The sequence below is a fragment of the Moschus berezovskii genome, chromosome 4 (assembly GCF_049115385.1).
Source record: "Moschus berezovskii isolate FMDL1 chromosome 4, NW_MosBer_1.0, whole genome shotgun sequence".
Taxonomy (NCBI): Eukaryota; Metazoa; Chordata; class Mammalia; order Artiodactyla; family Moschidae; genus Moschus; species Moschus berezovskii.
In genome coordinates, this window is record NC_142463.1 from 19,454,692 (window position 1) to 19,471,760 (window position 17,069).

Consider the following 17,069-nt stretch of genomic DNA (forward strand, 5'->3'; position numbering starts at 1 on the left):
CGGCACCATCATGGCTGCCGGGGTCGGGACGGGAAGGGTCTGCGCTGCGTCGCACGTGCATGATGACACCTTGGAAATGCTGTGACCTCCCGACTACGCTGTGGGGGAGCTAACCTTGGAGAGCTGAGCGTGCGACCGCCGGCGTGGGGCGTTGGGCTGGCGGCCTCGTCTCCGGGCTCCCTGCCTCAGGCTCCCGCCCCTTGCTTCCACACGCAGGCATCTCTCGGGACAACTGGCACAAGCGCCGTAAGACCGGGGGCAAGAGAAAGCCCTACCACAAGAAGCGGAAGTATGAGCTGGGACGCCCCGCTGCCAACACAAAGGTGCGTGCGGGTCCTCGCCGCCCGGGAGGTCGCTTCTGCGGCGTCGGTTGAGTCTTTGTGGGGCTCTGCGAGTTGCTGTGGCGACTAGGCGGTCTCCTCGCCTTCGCGTGTTGGGTAGATACTGAGAGATCGCATGGAGACTGCTGCCGTGTCCTAGTAGTTCCTGCACGGGCGCCCGGAGCTGGTGGGCTCCTCGGTGCGCCGAGCCTTAATTTTCAGTGCTTGGAATCGGGCTTTCTCTCTTAGAGGTGACTGGAATGATGAAAAAGTATCCTTAGGCGTGGTTGTGGCCGTCTTGGTCACCTGTGTGCCGCTTGCCAATGCTAGGGCTCGTCATAGTTACACTGACTGTTACCTCCGTCGCGCCCGGGTTCCCTTCTCTCTTTTGCTTCTCCTTGATAACCTAGTTCCTGTCTCCTTGTGTTTTCTAGATTGGCCCCCGCCGCATACACACAGTCCGTGTGCGGGGAGGCAACAAGAAGTACCGGGCCTTGAGGCTGGACGTGGGAAACTTCTCCTGGGGCTCGGAGTGTGAGTGAAGCCCTGCAGGCGTGGGTGGGAACTCATCACCTAATCCTTGTTTTCGAGCTTCAGTAAGTGCTTTTAGAAGTCCATGACCTGGACCAAGATACTAAAGTTCTCCTGTTAAACAGCTTTGAGGTTGTGGAGACTTATCTCCAATCCTGTCCTGCCTCTTAACTCGAATAGCCTCAGGGATTGGGGCTCAATTCTGGAGACAGTGTGTGGGTGCCAGCCACCTCTGGAAAGATAGGTTTGTGGAGATGAACTGTTGCTCTATGACCCGATGGAGGCTTAGAGTTTTTCCCTTTTAGGCCTTACTTGGGTGGGGATGGAAGATCGTTGGCATCAGGTTTACTTGGCTTGATTCTGGATTTCTTCTGTGAGCAGGTTGTACACGCAAGACAAGAATAATCGATGTTGTCTATAATGCATCCAACAATGAACTGGTCCGTACCAAGACCCTGGTGAAGAACTGTATTGTGCTTATCGACAGCACACCGTACCGACAGTGGTACGAGTCTCACTATGCACTGCCCCTGGGACGCAAGAAGGGGGCCAAGCTGGTGCGTGTTTGGGGAGCAACTTCCTGTAGGGGGTGCAGGGGGAGGCCAGCCTGATTCCAGCCTTCTTGTGATGAAAACTGTCCAGTTCTGCTACTGAAGGGAGAGAGATGAAAGCCTTTAGTGCTGAGGAAGGTGGCAGGGCTGTGGGATATGACTGACATTCCTGAACTAGGGTTTTGGGGGGCCCCCTCTAAGCCATCTGTATTTCCTTTATTCAGACTCCTGAGGAGGAAGAGATTTTAAACAAGAAACGATCAAAGAAAATTCAGAAGAAATATGATGAGAGGAAAAAGAATGCCAAAATCAGCAGTCTTCTAGAGGAGCAGTTCCAGCAGGGCAAGCTTCTTGGTAAGATGACTTCTGCATTTGGGGGAGGAGGCAGCTCAAGTTATGGTGTGCTCTCTGGAGGCTAGAGAGTTCAGAAGGGTTTGATAATAGTGCACAAGCACAAATCAGAATGTTTGATCATCTGGTTAGTTAATGGAAGATAGTGGCCAGGAGCCCATAGGTCTGAGCTTGGTCTAGTCCTGAGTTTCAGGAGTATCTTGAGAAGTCTGTGTCCAGGCTGAGGGGATTGTCTCAGTGATGAAAACTTTGTCCAGTTCTGCTACTGACTTTCAAAGTGATGATAAAGTATATCTGAGGAGACAAATTGGGCTTTGTGTCTGCACCCAGGATACCTGGACCAACATGGGTGCTTATGGGGATACATAGGTATGGGGAGGGCCACAGTGTCATTTTGCTGAGGACCACATACTCTCTTGCAGCATGCATCGCTTCAAGACCGGGCCAGTGTGGCCGAGCAGATGGCTATGTGCTAGAGGGAAAAGAGCTCGAGTTCTATCTAAGGAAGATCAAGGCCCGGAAAGGCAAATAAACCCTCTTCCCTCCTGTCTTAGCTCATCTAATAAAGGTGTTTACTGTTGTATGCTGTGTTCATATTCTGAGAATACTTCATTGTTTGGCACACTATAGAATCCCCCAACTCTCCCTGCCTGAAGGCCAGGCCTCTTATGGGGCTGTGACTCTAGCAGGAGGAACATTTCTCACTCCTGAGGCTGAGTTTCAGTGGCAACAGGGATGTGTTGTGCAGGCTGAGCAGAGACTGTGAGGGCGGTAATCCAGCTTGGGGCCCCTGCAGTGTTGGGCTGTTGACTGGACCATCATTGGAACCAAAGCCATGTTGCCTTCTTAAAGTTCTCTTAGAGACCCTGTATGCAGACTTTGGTTTTGGGGTTTTTTTCAGGTTCCTGGTCTAGAAACCTTGAAATTGTGTTCTGTGTTTCTGCATTGTTGAGCAAGTTATACATGTTATCTTAGTTTTCTCTTGAACTCTAATCCTTTCCCCTCTCCTTACTCAGAAGTCAGTTTGTTAAATTGTTGAATGGGTTTCTTCAGCTTTCCCTTTTCATAGTTCCTCAGTTACTGATTGTAGCAAATAGTGGTCTTTCAGGTTAAAGGTTAAATCTTAGGTCACCCTTGGGTCATAACTCCCACATCAAATGTCACCAAATTTTGTGTGGTGCTAGTCCATGGGGTCGCTAGGGGTCGGACACGACTGAGCGACTTCACTTTCACACATTGGAGAAGGAAATGGCAACCCACTCCAGTGTTCTTGCCTGGAGAATCCCAGGGATGGGGGAGCCTGGTGGGCTTCCGTCTATGGGGTCACACAGAGTCGGACACGACTGAAGTGACTTAGCAGCAGCAGTGGTAAAGAACCTGCCTGCTAATGCAGGAGACATAAGAGACACAGGTTTGGTCCCTGGGTTGGGAAGATCCCCTGGAGGAGGGCATGGCAACCCACTCCAGGATTGCCTGGAGAATCCCATGGACAGAGGAACCTGGCAGGTTGCAGTCCAAGGGTTAAAAAGAGCCAGTAACTGAGCACAAGGCACAACTGCTGCTCTGATCACTTTTCTGCGTCCCTCTTTGCTCTTCTGTTTTCTCTAATACAATCCCCGCTCTCTGTGATCATTTTAAAAAGATAAGATTTTTTAAAACTTCTTTTGGATATGAATCATTTTTAATGGTCTTTATTAAATTTGTTATAATACTGGTGTTATGTTTGGTTTTTTGCCTGCACAGCTTGTGGGATCTTAGTTTCTCAACCAGGAATCAAACCTGTGCCCCCTGCATTGGCATGTAAAGTCTTAACCATTGGACCACCAGCGAAGTCCCTAAAAGATAAAATTTTTTTTTACACAGCATCCCATCTCCAAGTTCCACCAGAAGCTGTGGAACTCAATGAACCTAATCCCTTCTATGGTGACTGCCATCCCTACATGTGTTCACTTACTATTCTTTTTGTTGGGAATGTTTTCTGTCATATGCCCACGCTGCTCACTCCTTTCAGATCTTTGTCAGTCCAGTGAGTTCCCTGATCACAGAATTTTAAATAGCACTATCTCCTGGGGAAATGGGTACGTTTACTGCTGCCTCTTTAGTACCTGGAAAGAGGCACAGCAATATACCAGTCAAATATGTACTTTAAGGAGTTCTAAAGAAAAGGTTCTGTCCAATTTAACGTGGTTGAAAAGTACCTGTCTTAAATGAGCTACAAATCTAAATTGCTTCATCAACTTGGCTAATTGCAGACTTATGTAATTCCGACTTCTGGCTAAGCAATCGGAAAAGGTGGACCACTAATTGAAGTCAGTCGTGTCTGACTCTTTGTGACCCCACAGACTGTAGTCTACCAGGCTTCTCCATCCATGGGATTTTCCAGGCAAGAATACTGGAGTGGGTTGCCATTTCCTTCTCCAGGGGATCTTCCCGTCCCAGGGGTTGAACCCAGGTCTCCCACATTTTAGGCAGATGCTTTTACCGTCTGAGTCACCAAGGACCACTAAGACCAACCCTTTCAAACCTTACCGTCGACTCTTGGGAGACTTGACCTCTACCTTCCCACCCCGTGATCTCCTGACAACACCTGGTCAGTAGCTGATGTTTGCTCTGAGAGCTGTATGTGTTGGGTGTGGCACAGCAGCAAAGGAGCCTTGAATGATCTCCATCTCCACTGCTCTCCCTGATGAGCACTCAGCCTGAAGCAAGGCTTCCTCTCAACCCTTCCAGAACACTTCAGGTGACTTCTGAGTGAATGGTGACCACAAGGTGCCTTTACTGGACAGTACAGGTTTGTCAACCAAGGCTGAGAAAAGTTCAATATCCGGTCACCCAGCAGGAAAGTAGACCCCATCATTGTAATCCTGTCAACAATGCCAGAGGCTGCATGTCCTACGTTTGCCATGCCTCCTGTTTTTGTTTTGGTGTTTGTTTTCCTTTGGCTTTAACATTCAGCTTTGGCATTCACCAATTGCTTAGAAGGCAGGAATCTTAGAGAAACTCAGTTTAGCAGCAACTCTAGTACTCTGTGGGGCTGTTTTCCAAAGGCCCCCTCTTATTCCCATCAGCTGAGTGCCCCAGTCCCACCACAGAGGTGGACCTGCAGTTTTCACCCCTTAAATTGCCCTTTCTCACTATTTGGTGGGAGCAGAGGGCTTGTTCAGATGCCGCAGGTCTAGGCTGGGTGCCTTCACATCTCAGTGTCAGCTTCCAGGGCAGACTTTCAAACCCTCTTTTTTCCTTCCAAATGCTTATCTTTAGCCCACTTAGTATGCCAGTTCAGTTTTAAGCAATTTTCATTGCACAAATAATAAATGAATACATTCTCATTGTAAACAAATTGAACATAACAGATAAAGTACCCAGTATACACTTTGGCCCCTCTTCAGGGTGAGGTTATCAGAATAAGGTATATCCTAAACATCTTTTTTATGTGACCCTGGGGGCAGCAGCAGCATTCCCTGGAAACCTACTAGAAATATGCAAGTTCTTAACCTCCATCCCAGACTTAATGAATCAAATGCCAGGGGTGGTACCCAAGACTTTAACCAGCCCTTCAGTGATACTGATGCTCCCTTAAGTTCAAGAACTGGCCTAGCCCAGAATCGCAGCGGAAATAAACCGCGCACCTGGGCTCTAGTCCTCTGTGCCTCGCCCTTGTGTCCTAGCTTCACCTCCAAGCCAACGTGGAAGCATCCTCTCCTCTACCCTGATTCAGGCCCTTCTGCCATCGGGGGCGGTCTCTAGGTGCCCGGGCTTAGGGCACGTGGGAATGCTGCTCTAATAGCTCCGCAGGGCCCGCGAAGTGGGTGGGGGCGGGCCTGGGGGAGGCAGCTGGACTGCCTGCCCCAGCTGGTTTGGCTCAGGGCTCCTGAGTCTCGTCCCCTGACCCTGACGCCTCCTCCTCGATGCGGTCCGCGGCCTCGACGTCGCCACCCTCTTCGGCCCGGAAGCGCAGCAGATGCGGGGTCCGCGGGGCGCGGATGCGTCCGAAGTTCCGGAGGCTGATGGCTGGCGAGGGAGCGCCTACGCCCAGGAAGCGACCGAGCAGCGGGGTCTGCGCGGTCACCGGCCGGGCTGGCCCAGGGGACGCCTCCACCTGCAGGCTCTGCTCAGGGTCGTCGCTCATGCTGCGGGCAGACAGGAGGGCTGCGTGAGCAAGCCTCTGACAGCAGGTGGACCAGGAGGGACTGAGTCCTGGGCGCCCGGAGGGTGGGTGGGGAACTGGAGCCTGGCTACTACTCAGGTTCTGCCTCGGCCGGCGTGGGCTACTCACCGCAGGTTGAAGGTGGAGCCCAGGAAGGAAGGCCGCAGCGACTCGGCCACCGTGGCCACCGTGTAGGGCGGCTGCGCTGAGTCCTCATCCCAGTACGCGTCCTTCTCCGCGGGAGGCAGGTTCTGGTACATGTCATCCACGGAGAGCAGGGATACCTGGGAGCAACAGGTCACAAGAATCCCCTTCTCAGCGAACCCGGACTGAGAGCTGGCCAGGAGGGAGAGCCCGACTGCCAGGGAGCTGCCACCAGACCCTGAATCACCTGCAAGTTTCGGTCTATAAGCTGGTTGGTTTCAAAATCGTCATCATCCTCACCAAAGGGATTGATGATCTGTTCTGCCACCTGCAGGTGGTACGAGAGTGTTTTCTGGGTTCAGAGCCCTACTTTCTAACCCCAAAGTGTGGGTGGGTCCTGGGTCCATATCTCCACCCCCTGAAGTGCCCACCTTGAGCCAGCCAGCATAGAAGAAGAACTGCAGCAGGGTGGTGAGAGGCACATACATGTCCAGGTCTCCTACAGCTTGCCCTGGCTCCAGAGGCTCCCGAGGTTTGGCAGCCCCTGCCACTGGTTCCACAAACTGGCGGCCCACCAAGGAGAGGGCAAAGAAGGAGTATACCGCTATGGTCACCACCTGGAGGAGGGGATGCCAGGCTAAGTGGGACAGGTTAGAATGCTGTCTCTGCCCCGAGGGTCAGTGGTAGATCTAACAAGTAATTAAAACATGTAGTGGGGACTTCCCTGGGGATGAGCTCCCAATGTAGGGGGCCCAGGTTCGATCTCTGGTCAGGGAACTAGATCTCACATTGCTGCACCTTGAGTTCGCATGTGCCAACTAAAGCTCCCCCATGTTGCAAATAAGACCCAACCCAGCCAAATAAATAAATATTTTAAAAAATAAATTAAAAAATAAATATAACATGTAGCAAGGTGTGGCAGCACCAAATGGGAGGCGATCATCTTAGTGAGGGCCCAGGAAGGCTTTGAGGATGAGCCCTTGGCTATTTAGTGTCTCACTGGACTGAACTGCCCCTGGGCAGGTACCATCTCTAGTTCTTCTCAGTGTCACATACAGCACAGGACATACAGTAGGCACTGGGGCTGGGGAGGCGAGAGGCAGTTACTTGGGTGTAGACGAGGGGAATGCTGATCCAGTCATAGTGGAAGAGCATGCTGCACTTGGCCCGGTACTTGTTCAGCTCCTGGTGAAACAGCAGGAAAAGGAAGTCAGTGAAGGCAGAGAGGAAGAAAGGAGAAGGGGAAGGGGAGTCCAGTACGCATTAGGCCTGGGATAGGTCTCATTCTCCTTTCAGAAGCGTTGTCAGGCTGGGGTGCCTGTGATGGAAGGCAGTTTAGCACAGGGACTGCAAGGACAGACCCTGGAGCCAGACGGTCTGAGGATGAAACTCAGCTCCACTAAACCAGCTGTGTGACTTGGGCAAGTTTTTTTTCCCGCTCCTTGCCTCAGTTTCCTCACCTCCTCACACTTGCTGAGCTACAAAATCGATACCACGTAGGTGTTAAGCACTGAAATTATGGTTGCATTATGCAAAACTAGGGGGAGGAGGGCAGATGGGCCCTGTCCTAGGCTGACTCACTTCCAGGAGCAGGCAGAGAGCAATGTCATCACGGATTCGCCCATCCCTCCGGGCCTGGGCCGCCAGGTTGGTGAACCAGACGCAAGGAATCCAGTACTTATTGAAGTCAGATTTCAGGCTTTCAAACTTTTTCCTCTCTTCCTGGGACATGAAACCTGCAGGGATTGAAGAGAAAGAAATGAAGTCTCACCCTTGGCCTCCAGGACTCATCTCTCTGGGGCCCTGGAGCTCCCACTGGTGGTCAAAGCTCCCCGCCCAGGAGACCCTCGGGGCAGGTCCGGCCCAGTCCCTCCCAGGGCCCCCTGAGCGCGGCACCTGCGTCCACCACATGCTCCATGGTGGGAAAGCGCTTGAGCACGCGCGTGCTGACGGAGCGCAGCACCAGCACCGACGCCAGGTTGGCGTAGCGGATGAGGGTGCGGCGCAGCAGACGGCCACGCTGGTCCACGCCGTGCACGGTGGCCGAGATGACGCACATCAGCTGGTCCGGCAGCGGGATGCTTGTGTACTGGGCCCACCAGCGGTTCACCACCATGGTCACGTAGAAACCTGGTCGCCGCCGTGGGCAGTGGGGACGGGAAGGGAAGACGGAGGGCTTGGAAGTCAGTGTGTCCTGCCCGCAACCAGAACGCCTGGTCCAAGCCAGGTGGAACCAAGACAGGGGGAAGGACACATTGACTCCAGCACCCTGCCTCACTTGTCAGAGTGACAGCCTCATCCTCTCTGATCACGCCCTGATGGACCAAACCAGGCAGGGAGGAAGAAGACTGCAGACCTCCTCAGGCAGAAGAGACGTGATGGTTCAAGTCCAGGCAGTGGTTAACTCTGAGCCCTGCTTCCCATGAGGGTGGGAGGGAGATGTCACCTCTCTCCAGTTCCCCTGCAGGACCCACGGGGGTGTGAGGCCAGCAGCAGGCTGGGGCTGTGTTTGCAGTGAGGGTCAGGCTGGTGATGGGCAGGGCCTAGTCCTCTGGAAATCCTGGACCCGGCACACAGCTCCCATGTCTGCTGAGCCTGCTCTGGTTGACCTCCAGATGTGCTGCTGGGCTAATTCTGACCCTCAGAGCTAGCAGCCCAGCCCAAAGGTCAGGAAAGAAGGCTAGGAGGCTGCAAGCGAGAACCCCTTGTCCTTTGAACTTACCCAGTACAAAGGACAAGGGGATGAGGTCAGCAGAGCGGTTGCAGTACCGGGCCACCTGAGCGTACACGTGCTTCTGCTCCTGGGTCAGCAGCAGTCTGGGGAGGTCAGATGGGGCCTGGGTTAGAAGGAGGTGGGCAACCTAGTCCCCCACAGGCCAGCCCTGAGACCCTGCCCTCACCCTCGCACCGGTAGGTGACGCTGAGCAGAGCATACAGGGCGATGAAGAGGAGGAACTCCTTGTAGAGGAGCTTGTAGATGCTTCCCCGCCAACGGAGAAGCAGGCCAGAGAAGCCTCCGAAGCGGGCCTCCGCCACTTTGAGGGTGTAGGAGACCGTCATGGTGCTGGCGGCCTGGGGCAGAAGGTCGTGAGAGCGGCCCTTGGAGCTGTCCTTCTCTCCCCACAAGCCTTCTCCTTAGCCTGCCTTCTCATCCCCCATTTTAGGTCCCCAAGTAACCTCCCACAACTCTGGTCACCCCCCAACCCCAGCCTTCACCCTTTCAGTAGACCTTCAAGAGAAGGAGGCAGACAGGCAGACAGAACACACTCTCAGCCCCCCAGGACCCGGTGGCACATGGGTCAAACCAGGATGAGATGGGCAGAGGGGAGCTGAGATCTGCATCCTCTCCTGCCTGAGGCTGCCCCAAGCTCCTCTTCCACTTGCAGGACTAGGAGGAACCCCTGAACTGCTGAGGACAGGAGACTCAACTGTAGCCCAGCCACACACACTGTGGGGTCTTGCTCTCAAAGCTGATAGTTGGTTTCTCAAGGCACAGGGCACTCTGACCGCCATCCCACACCTACCTACCTGCTCTTGACAGCAGCCTGTGCCGAGGAAGGGGAATTGAGCTAACCTTCACCCCACAACACTTAAGTACCTCCTGGGTCCATAAAGTTTGGCCGGACTGAGGTTATCATTGATGGATTGAGGCTGTCACCCGGCTTCCCCTGGTGCTGGGAACTGGCTGTGTCTTCCTGTGCCTGCAGGGCTGGGCTGGCCTTTGAATGCTATAAATGCCTCTGGATTGACCCCACAGCTCACACCATGTCCTTGGAGCCAAGGTGACAGAACTGACTGTCCCACGCTCCAGGTGAGAAGACAGATGCATGATAAAGTGTTATAACAGCTGCTGATGGCAGAGCACTGACTTAAGTGACAGGCAGTGTGCCAGAGCACCACTCCATCAAATCTCTGGCCTGTCCTGGGAGCTCCCTCCCCATGCTGCGAGCTGGTTCTTCCTGCAAGTGGTTCCTGAAGAGAGGAAGCATGGAGATGTGGTTAGGAACGTAAGTTTGCAAGGCTGACACACCTGGGCTTGAATTCTGCTTCTCTGTGGCTTTGTCCAAGATACCTAATCTCTCTGAACTTCAGTTTGCTCCTCTGTAAAACAGTATCAATAACTCCTTCCTCACAAGGCAGTGGGGAATATTCAGAGCAAGAATGCCCGGAGCCTGGAGCATGCAGGCATTTATCCTGGGCAACTATCACCATGCAAAGCCAGTCTTTTCCCTTCGGTTTCCACCTCGTGGTCCACTGTTGCTTCTCAGAACCTGGCAATCCTGCAGAGGCTGAGAGTCAGAGACCTATCCCCGATGCCTGGCCGGCCTCTCCCCAAGCCGAACAGTGCCAGGTCCTGGCTTTTAACGTGGCCTATGAGATGCCCCCACTTCCACCTGCTGTCATCAGCCTCTGATCTCACTCCTTTTCACGACTCCTTTGAGGTCCTCTCTCGAATCAGTTAGTCATACCGCCCTAAAATCTTCTACAAAGAGGTCTCCCCTCCAGCCCACAAGACCTTGGAGAGGATTACATCTGATTCATCTCAATAAAGCTGAGGACTTGAACCCAGGCAGGCTTTTCTTTTCTCTATTTAAAAAATTTTAAAATTAGAGTACAGTTGATTAACAATGTTGTGTTTTTTCTGCTGTACAGCCAAGTGAATCATTTATGCATATGCATATATCCACTTTTATTTAGATTCTTTTCCCATATAGGCCATTACAGAGTATTGAGTTCCCTGTGCTATATAGCAGGTCCTTATTAGTTATCTACTTTGTATATAGTAGTGTATATATATCAATCTCAATCTCCCAGTTTATATCCCTCCACCTCCTCCCCCATAACTATAAGTTTGTTTTCTACATCTGTGATTCTATTTCTGTTTTGTAAATAAGTTCTTTTTTTTTTAGATTCCATGTATAAGTGATATCATATATTTGTCTTTCTCTGACTTCACTCAGCATGAGAATCTCTAGGTCCATCTTGTCATTATTTCATTTTTATGGCTAAGTAATATTCCATTGTGTATATATACCACATCTTCTTTATCCATTCCTCTGATGAACATTTAGTTTGCTTCCATGTCTTGACTATTGTAAACAGTGCTGCTGTGCACATTGGGATGTGAGAGTTGGACTGTAAGGAAAGCTGAGCACAGAATAATTAATGCTTTTGAACTGTGGTGCTGGAGAAGACATATGATAGTCCCTTGGACTGCAAGGAGATCCAACCAGTCCATCCTAAAGGAGATCAGTCCTGAGTGTTCATTGGAAGGACTGATGTTGAAGCTGAAACTCCAATACTTTGGCCACCTCATGTGAAGAGTTGACTCATTGGAAAAGACCCTAATGCTGGGAGGGATTGGGGGAACGAGGAGAAGGGGACAAGAGAGGATGAGATGGCTGGATGGCATCAATGACTCAATGGACATGGTTTTGGGTGGACTCCGGGAATTGGTGATGGACAGGGAGGCCTGGTGTGCTGCGATTCATGGGGTCGCGAAGAGTCGGACACGACTGAGCAACTGAACTGAACTGAACACTGGAGTGCATGTATCTTTTAACCTGAAAGACATCTGGTCCCTCTCCCCACTTTTTGTAAGAAACTCCCTGAATGAGCAAGGTCTGAGAGTCAACTCATGGCCTGACGAATGTTCTCCTTCCCAGGCTCAGAGGAGGTGTCCATATGTAGAAAGAACAGGACTTTGTGTGTGTTTGTCCTGGAGGTCTGGAAAACCCAAGAGCTGACCTGCAAAATGGCAAGATACCAGTTCTGGGGCCTTAACCCCCATGGCCCTGCAGCCCCTTCCCACGCTCTGATCTGTGGCTTTCCTGGAGCATTCTGGACTGCTTCTCTTAAAAAGTCTCTGGTTCCTGGGGAGCTCAGGCCCTGAGGTCCTATCACTTCTCTGACAGTGCTTCCCATTGGCTGCGTTTCAGTCCTGAGCTCCCATCCCCATCTAAGGCTCTCTCCCATCTGCCTGTTACCCAACTCTCTGGATCTCTGGCCTGTGAATTTCCCACAGAGCCATGGGTAAAGGTATAGAACCTGAAGCCTTGCCCCAGGAGGGAGCAGTCCCCAGGTCCCACCCAGCCCCTCCTTCCTGAGTCACTTTATCTCCCTTCCCAGTTGCTGACAGGTCCCTTTGGTTTATGGTCAGGGAGAGGGAACCACTCCACCTGTAAATCATTTTCCCCACCCTTCTTTATCCTCCCCTAGCTCTTGCCCCTCCCTCTCTTCTGGTCCTAACCACCAGTGCCCCTCCCCTCCTCACAGCTGAGAGCTGATATATGACTTGGCAGTTTATTGCATGGAGTCTGGAGCCAGACTGCCAAGATAATTTAATAGCATGTTTTATATATTTCTTTATTTTATTGTTCACTTGCTAAGTCATATCCAACTCTTTGAGACCCCTTGGACTGCAGTGCAACAGGCTTCCCTGTCCTTCACTATCTCCCAGAGTTTGCTCAAACTCTTGTCCATTGAGTCAATATTTATTTATGTATTTGGCTGCACCAGGTGTTAGTTGCAGCATGCGGGATCTTCAGTTGCAGCATGTGAATTCTTAGTTGTAATATACAGGGTCTAGTTCCATGACCAGGAATCGAACCCAGGCCCTGTGAGTTGGGAGCACAAAATCTTAGCCACTGAACCACCGGGGAAGTCCCTGCCCATATTTTTAAAACCAGACTCCACAGTAAACTCTACCTTTGTGACCCTGTTCTTAAGCAAACTGTTTAACCTCTGTCCTTAATTTCCCTGTGGGGAAACAAAGATAATACCTATCTCACAGAGTTGTTGTGACTATCAAATGAATTAATATTTATGCAGTGCTTGGTAAGCATGAAATGCTCCTATAGCTATTAACTTCTCCTTTCTGGTGCAGCTCTTGTACTTTCACCTCTGGCCCTGCTAAGGACACCTGAGATCTCCTTGTTGCTGAATCCAGTAGGCCTCTCCTGAGTCCTCATCTTACTTGTTATCTTTCACATTTTTTTTTAAATTTTATATATTTACTTGGCCACACAGACATGTGGGATCTTAGTTCCCCAACCAGGAATCAAACCTGTGTCCCCTTCATTGGAAGTGCAGAGTCTTAACCACTGGATCACCAGAGAAGTCTGGCATCTTTCATTCTTGAAAGACTCCCTTGACCTCTGTGACCTGATACTGTCAAGAGATTCTGACTCTGACTCTGAGAATCTCTCTGTCAAGAGATTCTACTCTGCAAAAGGGTAGGCATTTGGGATAGGTGTTCAACTAGGAGCAGCAGGCCTGAGAGCATCCTCTGGGGAATGGAGACTCAGAGAGCTCAGAAAAACCTCAGCTTGGTCAGAGGTTGAGAGCATCTTGTGGGGAGGAGAAAGGGGCCTAGTAAGAGGGACTGAGAGATGAGTAGAGTAGAAGGACAGATGCAGGGACAGAGAACTAGTGACTCCCAGAAAAGTCAGGCAGGGGAATTTGCTGGCAGTCCAGTGGTTACATTTCCTCTGCAGGGGGCACAGATTTGATCCCTAATAGGGGAACTAAGATCCTGCATGCCATGCGGCCAAAGAATAAATTAAAGAGTCATGCAGTGGTGAATAGTGGAGTCAGGCATCTTGGGTTCAGATCTTGGCTCTGCCCCTTAACCTTGGGCAAGAGGCTTAGCCCCATGAGCCTCAGTTTCCTCATCTGTGAAATGGAGATAATAATCTCATGACATCATAAGGTTACCGTAAGCAGTCCAGAAAATAAATGCTTAGCCCTGTGCCTGGTTTGTGGCAGTGTATAAGATCCATTAATGGCAGCTTATGTGACACTGAAGGAGGAGGCAGAGTAGACTGGCAGGCCCTTCAGTTACAGCATCCAGGAGGATGTCCTCCTGATGCCTGGGCTCCCAGAGGAGGGCGCCAGAACCTTGTTAACCTTCCAAGGGGAGGAGACAGTGATGGGAAACAAAATATGCCACCCCAAAATGTGCCACTTTGGCATACTGGTTACTTTGCGCTAAATAGGCACTTGAAAAATTGCAAATGCAGGGAGAGGCTTTCTCTGAACTCACCTTATCTGCCTGAATAGGGAGCCTCAAAGAAACTCAATCATCACAAATCCCCTTCCTGGGAGTTTCATCTCATATCACAGGAATTCTATATCACATCCAGACCAACTTTGTCATAAACTGTCATATCTCCCATCCATTCTTCTAAGGGCCCATACCTCTTTCCTGTAAATTATTTACTCTCCCCTAAGAGGCCCACATTCCACTATCCCTTTCTCTATTCAGTTGGTATTTAAACCTCAATTCTAAGCCACATGGAGGAGTTACTCATTTTCCCCTGGAATATCCCCCATGTATAGGCTTCCCATACTGTTCATGGGGTTCTCAAGGCAAGAATACTAAAGTGGTTTGCCATTCCCTTCTCCAGTGGCCCACATTTTGTCAGAACTCTCCACCATGATCCGTTCATCTTGGGTGACCCTACATGGCATGACTCATAACTTCACTAAGTTAGACCAGGCTGTGGTCCACGTGATCAGTTTGATCAGTTTTCTGTGATTGTGGTTTTCACAATCTGGTTTCTGTCTGTCCTCTGATGGGTAAGGATAAGAGGCTTATGAAAGCTTCCTGACGGGGGGGACTGACTGTGGAAGAAACTGGGTCTTGTTCTGATGGGTGGGGCCATGCTCAGTAAATCTTTAACCCAATTTTCTGTTTATGGGCAGGGTTGTGTTCCTTCCCTATTGTTTGACCTGAGACCAAACTATGGTGGAGGTAACGAAGAAAACAGCAGCCTCCTTCAAAAGATCCCATGCGTGCATTGCCATACGCAGTGCCCTGACTCTGCAACAGGCCACTGACCCACGCCTCCACCGGAGACTCCAGGACACTCACAGGCAAGCCTGGGTCAGTCTCTTGTGGGGTCACTGCTCCCTTCTCTTGGGTCCTGGTGCATGAAAGGTTTTGTTTGTGCCTTTCAAGAGTCTGTTTCCCCAGTCCTATGCAAGTTCTGGCAGCTCTATGGTGGGGTTAATGACGACCTCCTCCAAGAGGGCTTATGCCACACCGGGTCTGCTGCACCCAGAGCCCCTTCCCCTGCAGGGCCACTGCTGGCCTGTACCTCCACAGGAGACACTCAGACAGACACTCAAGGCAGGTCTGGCTCAGTCTGTGTGGGGTCTCCCGGTGTGCACAAGGTTTTGTTTGAGCCCTCCGAGCATCTCTGGTGGGTATGGGGTGATTTTGCCCCTCCTACCATCTTGCTGGGGCTTCTCCTTTGCCCTAGGAAGACGTGGGGTATCTTTTTTTTTTTTTTTAGTGGGATCCAACATTCTCCTGTCAATGAGTGAAAAAGTTGGCTTAAAACTCAACATTCAGAAAACCAAGATCATGGCATCTGGTCCCATCACTTCATGGAAAATAGATGGGAAAACAATGGAAATAGTGAGAGACTTTATTTTTTTGGTCTCCAAAATCACTGCGGATGGTGACTGCAGCCTTGAAATTAAAAGACATTTGCTCCTTGGAAGAAAAGCTATGACCCACCTAGACAGCATATTAAAAAGTGGAGACATTACTTTGCTGACAAAGGTCCATCTAATCAAAACTATGGTTTTCCCAGTAGTCATGTATGGATGTGAGAGTTGGACTATAAAGAAAGCTGAGTGCTGAAGAATTGATGCTTTTGAACTGTGGTGTTGGAGAAGACTCTTGAGAGTCCATTGGACTGCAAGGAGATCCAACCAGTCAATCCTAAATAAATCAGTCCTGAATATTAATTGGGAGGACTGATGCTGAAGCTGAAATTCCAATACTTTGGCCACCTGAGACTCATTGGAAGAGACCCTGATGCTAGGAAAGATTGAAGGCAGGAGGAGAAGAGGAAGACAGAGGATGAGATGGTTGGATGGTACCACTGACTCAATGGACGTGAGTTTGAGCAAGCTCCAGGAGTTGGTGGAGGACAGGGAAGTCTGGCATACTGTAGTCCATGGGGTTGCAAAGAGTCGGACACGACTGAGCAACTGAACTGATGGGCTTCCCAGGCAGCGCTAGCAGTAAAAGAACCCGCCTGCCAATGCAGGAGATGTAAAAGACGCAGTTCAATCCTTGGTCAGGAAGATCCCTTGGAGAAGAGCGTGGTTCAATCCTTGGTCAGGAAGATCCCTTGGAGAAGAGCGTGGTTCAATCCTTGGTCAGGAAGATCCCTTGGAGAAGAGCATGGCAACCCACTCCAGTATTCTTGCCTGGAGAATCCCATGGACAGAGGAGCCTAGTGGGCTATAGTTCATAGGGTCATAAAGAGTTGAACAGCACTGAAGAAACTTAGCATGCACACACATCCCGCATGTATACACAAACTCTGCATGTTAATAAACTTGCTTTTGGGGACTTCCCTGATGGTTCAGTTGTTAAGAATCCGCCTTCCAATGCAGGAGACATGGGTTCGATCCCTGGTTGGGGAACTAAAGATCCCACATGCCACAGGGCAACTAAGCCTGTGTTCTGCAACTAGACCTAGTTGTACTGCAATGAAGACCTAGTTCAGCCAAAAAAAAAAAAGTTTTTAATTAAAATGATCCTTTTAAAAAATACATAAACTTGCTTTTTGTTTTTTTGTACTTGTTGTTAATTTCTTTGTTGAAGAGTCCTGTTTGGGTTAACTTGATGAGGGAATCCAACTTTAGATAGTGTAGTCAAGCCAGAAAAGATAAGAATGAGTAAATCATAAGTAAAGACTGCTGCTGCTGCTGCTGCTGCTGTCACTTCAGTCGTGTCCGACTCTGTGTGACCCCATAGACGGAAGCCCACCAGGCTCCCCCTTCCCTGGGATTCTCCAGGCAAGAACACTGGAGTGGGTTGCCATTTCCTTCTCCAATGTGTGAAAGTGAAAAGTGAAAGTGAAGTCGCTCGGTCGTGTCCAACCCCTAGCGACCCCATGGACTGCAGCCTGCCAGGCTCCTCCATCCATGGGATTTTCTAGGCAAGAGTACTGGAGTAGCTTGCCATTGCCTTCTCCGAAGTAAAGACTAGGGGAAAAGTAT

General features: G+C 50.6%; 2 protein-coding genes and 4 non-coding genes across 6 annotated transcripts; 5 read left to right on the plus strand and 1 right to left on the minus strand.

The window, feature by feature from the left end:
• The first annotated feature begins 54 nt into the window (after positions 1–54).
• LOC129541881 (small nucleolar RNA SNORD55/SNORD39) lies at positions 55–134 on the plus strand. Its single transcript, XR_008682934.1, has one exon. It is a non-coding gene; the product is annotated as a small nucleolar RNA SNORD55/SNORD39 (small nucleolar RNA).
• On the plus strand, positions 114–2,336 carry RPS8 (ribosomal protein S8; the record flags this gene model as incomplete). The annotated part of the gene is made up of 5 exons (XM_055403194.2): positions 114–323; positions 755–854; positions 1,233–1,408; positions 1,627–1,756; positions 2,176–2,336. Coding segments are annotated over 5 exons (726 nt in total), but the record flags the coding sequence as incomplete, so codon positions are not given.
• Positions 574–677, plus strand: LOC129541884 (small nucleolar RNA SNORD46). The gene has a single exon (XR_008682937.1). It is a non-coding gene; the product is annotated as a small nucleolar RNA SNORD46 (small nucleolar RNA).
• LOC129541883 (small nucleolar RNA SNORD38) lies at positions 1,472–1,539 on the plus strand. Its single transcript, XR_008682936.1, has one exon. It is a non-coding gene; the product is annotated as a small nucleolar RNA SNORD38 (small nucleolar RNA).
• Positions 1,986–2,056, plus strand: LOC129541882 (small nucleolar RNA SNORD38). The gene has a single exon (XR_008682935.1). It is a non-coding gene; the product is annotated as a small nucleolar RNA SNORD38 (small nucleolar RNA).
• Positions 2,337–5,456: 3,120 nt separating the features above from the next.
• Positions 5,457–9,183, minus strand: BEST4 (bestrophin 4). The gene is made up of 9 exons (XM_055403193.2): positions 8,953–9,183; positions 8,767–8,861; positions 7,941–8,174; positions 7,626–7,780; positions 7,152–7,229; positions 6,476–6,661; positions 6,292–6,372; positions 6,030–6,184; positions 5,457–5,883 (listed from the first exon to the last, which is right to left on the minus strand). The coding sequence occupies exons 1-9, from the start codon at positions 9,102–9,104 to the stop codon at positions 5,616–5,618; spliced, it is 1,404 nt and encodes a 467-aa protein (XP_055259168.2). The 5' UTR covers positions 9,105–9,183; the 3' UTR covers positions 5,457–5,615.
• Positions 9,184–17,069: the final 7,886 nt, after the last annotated feature.

Excerpts from the sequence above, each read along its gene's own strand:
- BEST4 (XM_055403193.2), bottom strand. The coding sequence starts at position 9,104 with ATGACGGTCTCCTACACCCTCAAAGTGGCGGAGGCCCGCTTCGGAGGC. Across the intron at positions 7,781-7,940 it reads GGAGCATGTGGTGGACGCAG|GTTTCATGTCCCAGGAAGAG; the intron begins GTGCCGCGCTCA and ends CAATCCCTGCAG. Across the intron at positions 5,884-6,029 it reads GGCTCCACCTTCAACCTGCG|CATGAGCGACGACCCTGAGC; the intron begins GTGAGTAGCCCA and ends GTCTGCCCGCAG.